At 33.6% G+C, this 4,368-nt stretch overlaps 1 protein-coding gene and 1 non-coding gene across 2 annotated transcripts; one reads left to right on the top strand and one right to left on the bottom strand.

The window, feature by feature from the left end:
* Positions 1-434: 434 nt before the first annotated feature.
* LOC104886473 (uncharacterized) lies at positions 435-3,038 on the bottom strand. Its single transcript, XM_057394815.1, has 5 exons — positions 2,965-3,038; positions 1,898-2,494; positions 1,458-1,804; positions 808-1,347; positions 435-613 (listed from the first exon to the last, which is right to left on the bottom strand). The coding sequence occupies exons 1-5, from the start codon at positions 3,036-3,038 to the stop codon at positions 435-437; spliced, it is 1,737 nt and encodes a 578-aa protein (XP_057250798.1).
* On the top strand, positions 2,549-2,654 carry LOC125498126 (small nucleolar RNA R71). The gene has a single exon (XR_007274892.2). It is a non-coding gene; the product is annotated as a small nucleolar RNA R71 (small nucleolar RNA).
* Positions 3,039-4,368: the final 1,330 nt, after the last annotated feature.

The raw sequence follows: 4,368 nt of genomic DNA, 5'->3' as shown, positions 1-4,368 counted from the left end.
CCCATTAGCTTGCAACAAAACTAGAAAAACTTTTTTTTTTTTTTTTTTTTTCAATTTTAAAAACTGAATTTTTTTTTTCTTTTCAGTCAAATTAAGCTAATGGAATTTGCCTTCAAATCAATATCAGACATGAAAATTAAAATTTCTGCATAAATTTTGACAGCACCTCCCCTAAAATATGGCATATCCAATTAGATTTTTTTTTCATTTTCTAAACCTGTTTCTTCACACAATAATTCCAGCATCACAATAATACATCAATCCAGCAATCTAAGGCTTAAGCCTCTCCCCCACACTTATTACAAACATTGTCCTCAATGTTTCGATAAACTCAGATTATATGAAGCAATGTGGCACTATAAAAGACTTAGAAAGAAACAACCTGGGGGCAAGACGACGTCTCAAGTGCTATGCAGTAAGAGAGTGGCAGCGAGCTAGCTACTCTTGTGATAATGGTGATACAGTAGCTTGTAGCAGTAGCACACAACAGCACACAGTAGAAGGAAGTAGCAGGTAATAGAGCAGTAGCAGGTTACAGCAGCATGTAGCACAGCAGGGCTGCAGTAGCAGGTAACATGCATAAGAGACTTATCTTCATTATAGTCTTTGGTATCTGCAAAAGAAAAACAAAAAGAACAAGCATAAAAAGAACTAAAAAAATAATCAATTAAAAGTGCTTGGGTTGCCTCCCAAGTAGCGCTTGTTTAGAGTCTATAGCTTGACTTCCATCAAATTCCGTTTAACCAGGATCAATCGAGGAGTTAGTCACTCCTTTAGTAGTCGTCTTAGTTGTCAAGGGAGACTTACCTTTTGTTTTGAATTCACCCTTTTTCCTCCATAAAAAACATTCCTTGATTGGAGGAAAAACTTTTCTTACCTTTGCTTTCTTAAGCTTAGGAGGAGTACCTGTTTTACTCAAACACACTTCAAGTAGATCATTAGTAGCATTAGTTACATGTTTGTTCTTAGTCATGTCTTCAATTATCTCAACTTGACAAACAAGATCACGTTGTGAATTGCTTTTAGAAGAACTGAATATATTGAAGTGAACTTTCTCTTCACCAATTTCAAACGTTAAAATACCATTCTTAACATCTATAATAGCTCCAGCAGTAGCCAAAAAAGGTCTACCTAAAATAATAGGTACCTCCACATCCTCATCCATATCAAGAATAATAAAATCAACAGGAATAATAAATTTATCAACTTTAATTAGCACATTTTCTAGTATTCCTATTGGATATTTGATAGATCTATCAGCAAGTTGCAAAGAGACAGTGGTAGATTTTATATTGTGCAATCCTAACTTCTTGCAAATAGATAAAGGCATAAGAGAGACACTTGCACCTAAATCACACAAGGCTTTAGAAAACTTAATATCACCTATAGTGCAAGGAATAGAAAAACTTCCTGGGTCTTTCAGTTTAGGGGAAGCTTTTTCTGAATCACAGCACTACATTCCTCACTCAAAGCAATGGTTTCATATTTTTCCAACTTCTTCTTTTTAGACATAATTTCCTTAAGAAACTTAGAATAAGAAGGAATTTGCATTAAGGCATCAATAAAAGGAATGTTAATATGTAATTGCTTAAACATTTTCAAGAATTTCTCAAATTCACTATCTAATTTAGTTTGTTTAAGTCTTTGTGGAAAAGGAATAGGGGGAACATAAGGTCTCAATGGGGGAAGAGGTGTCGATTCAGGTTCTTTTTCAGCTTCATAATTCTCCTTCTCTTTTTCACTTTCATTGGCGACCTCATTTTCTTTAATCGTACTTTTTATGATACTTAACTCCTTACCATTTCTAAGAGTGACAGCGTTGCAGTGTTGTTAGGATTAACTTCAGTGTTTACTAGGCAAAGCTCCTTGACTTCTAGAATTGATGGCATTAACTAACTGTCCAAGTTGAAGTTCTACATTTCTATTAGAAATAGCAATCTGATCAACTTTAGTTTCCAACTTTTCAATTCTTTCAGAAGTAGCATTAGCTAATTTTTCAATAGCTAGTTCCCAAGATGGTCTAATTTCTTGTTGGGGTTGTTTTTGATGGAAACCAGGTGGAATTTGTGAGTTAACATTAGCATTTTGTTGTCCTTGATTCCTCCAAGAGAAATTAGGATGGTTTCTCCATCCAGGATTAAAAGTATTGGAGTATGGATCATTATTAGGTGGCCTGTTAAAATTAGAAACAAATTGAGCTTGTTCCACATTAATGCATTCATTGGTCAAATGAGCACCTCCACACAAATTACATGGCATAGTAGTAGACACAGAATTCACATTACTCATTTTAGTAAACAAATTAACTAAGTTGTCAACTTTTGCATTTAACATGTTAATTCCTTCTACTTCATACATACCAGCATCATTCTTTGGTTTACCCTTATTATTAGACCAATGATAATTATTAGAAGCCATTTCTTCAAGTAACCTATTCGCTACTTCAGTAGTTTTACCCATTATTGCACCTCCTGCAGCAGCATCTATAGTGATTCTAACAGATTCATTCAGACCATTATAAAAAGTTTGCACTAGTAACCAATCAGGAACACCATGATGAGGACATTTACGTTGTAAATCTTTAAACCTTTCCCATGCTTCATATAAAGACTCCCCATCATATTGAGCAAAACTAGTTATATTATTTCGAACTTAGCAGTTTTTCCCGGAGGAAAATATTTACTAAGAAAAGCTTGAGATAATATTAGCCCATGTTGTAAATGAATTAGGTGGATTAGATTTTAACCACATTTTAGCTTTATCTTTAAGTGAAAACGGAAACAAACCAAGTCGAATAACATCGTCAGTCACTCCATTTAACTTAATGGTATCGCATTTTTCAAGAAAAGTGGTTATATGCTCATTAGGGTCTTCATTATCTAGGCCACTAAATTGGTCTTGTTGAATTATTTGAATTAAGGCGGGGCGAAGCTCAAAATTATTAGCAGAAATAGTAGGTCTTACAATACTTGAAGGGCTCCACTAGCATTCGGCATTGCGTAGTCACGTAGTGGCTTTTCGTTGTTGTTATCCCCCATCTCTAAGGTTTATTGTCAGATTCTTCAGAGAAGATGTACTCCAAATCAAAATCTGGCAGCTTTTGTATTTGCTCCAACCTCTTCTGTTTCCTTAGTGCACGCGCTGTTTTTTCAATCTCAGGATCAAAAGAAACCAAAGCACGATTAGTACGGGGCATACACTATAAAGGTAACAATTCAAAATAACTAGACTACTAATTCTTAAAACCGCTACAAAAAATAAACTACTATAATAAACTATAAAATTAAATCAGAAGACAAGACCACATACTTACTCACACGAAAACAATAATAATAATTCTAAAACTACAGCAAACAAAACAAAAGTTAAGAAACTACAATTGAATAGCAGACCACTAAATACGTCAATCACAATTACCTAAACTAGTACTGCTACTATAAACTAGCATACCACTAAAACACCGCACTAAAACAGGAAACTACTATAATAATGTCTAAACTAATATTAAAATTCCCTCTAGTATGATATTGAACTATTGCCTCCCCGGCAACGGCGCCAAAAACTTGGTCGGTCCTAAATGTACCTTAAAATACCGCAAGTGTACGGGTCAATTAAAGTAAATATAAGGTAAGCAAGATATCGTTTCCCACAAGGAGGTCTATAGTCAACTACCAAATTAAGAAAATCTAATATTATTTAGACAATCCGGGTGACGTGGGTAGTGAAAATAACTAAGCTAAATTAATATAAACTACTATTAATTCTAACACTAATGGGTAAGAATCAAATATGAGAAACAGTTCCAGGACTTAGATTTCGCCAATTAACTTCTACAATGAAATTAAACTAATTGCTGGGTTAGAGACTATTGTATTGCAATGATCGAATTTCCTAATTTATATTATCTCCTCTTCCAAGGTAGAAAACGTATATTTATACTAACTTTACGCCTACTTCCGTGGTCGTAAACATTACCATAAACTCATTACGAACAAGAAATTCATGTAAACGATCACCCAAGTGTATAACTATTCCTAAAATTATACTACTTGACGTTTGATAATTCCACGAACTAATATTGAAAGTTCACTCCCGCTACTAATCCAATACCTTAAACATATAATCAACTGGCCAAATCAATTATACGAAATCAAACCAAAATTATCAAATTGCAATTGAAATAGATAAACCCAAACAATAATTCAATTCATTGATAGAAAATTAAAAGACTACATCTAGCCCTAGAACATAGAAATTTAGCTAGACATAAAAACTAAATCAAACAAACCAATTGAAACTAAAAATCTGAAATTAAACATAATAATTAAACATAAACTAACTAAGAGAGAAGAGAAATAAACTCCAGTT

Source organism: Beta vulgaris, chromosome 5 (genome assembly GCF_026745355.1).
Source record: "Beta vulgaris subsp. vulgaris cultivar EL10 chromosome 5, EL10.2, whole genome shotgun sequence".
Classification (NCBI taxonomy): Eukaryota; Viridiplantae; Streptophyta; class Magnoliopsida; order Caryophyllales; family Amaranthaceae; genus Beta; species Beta vulgaris.
Note: the sequence above shows the minus strand (reverse complement) of the source record. Positions and strands in the feature narration are given on the sequence as shown.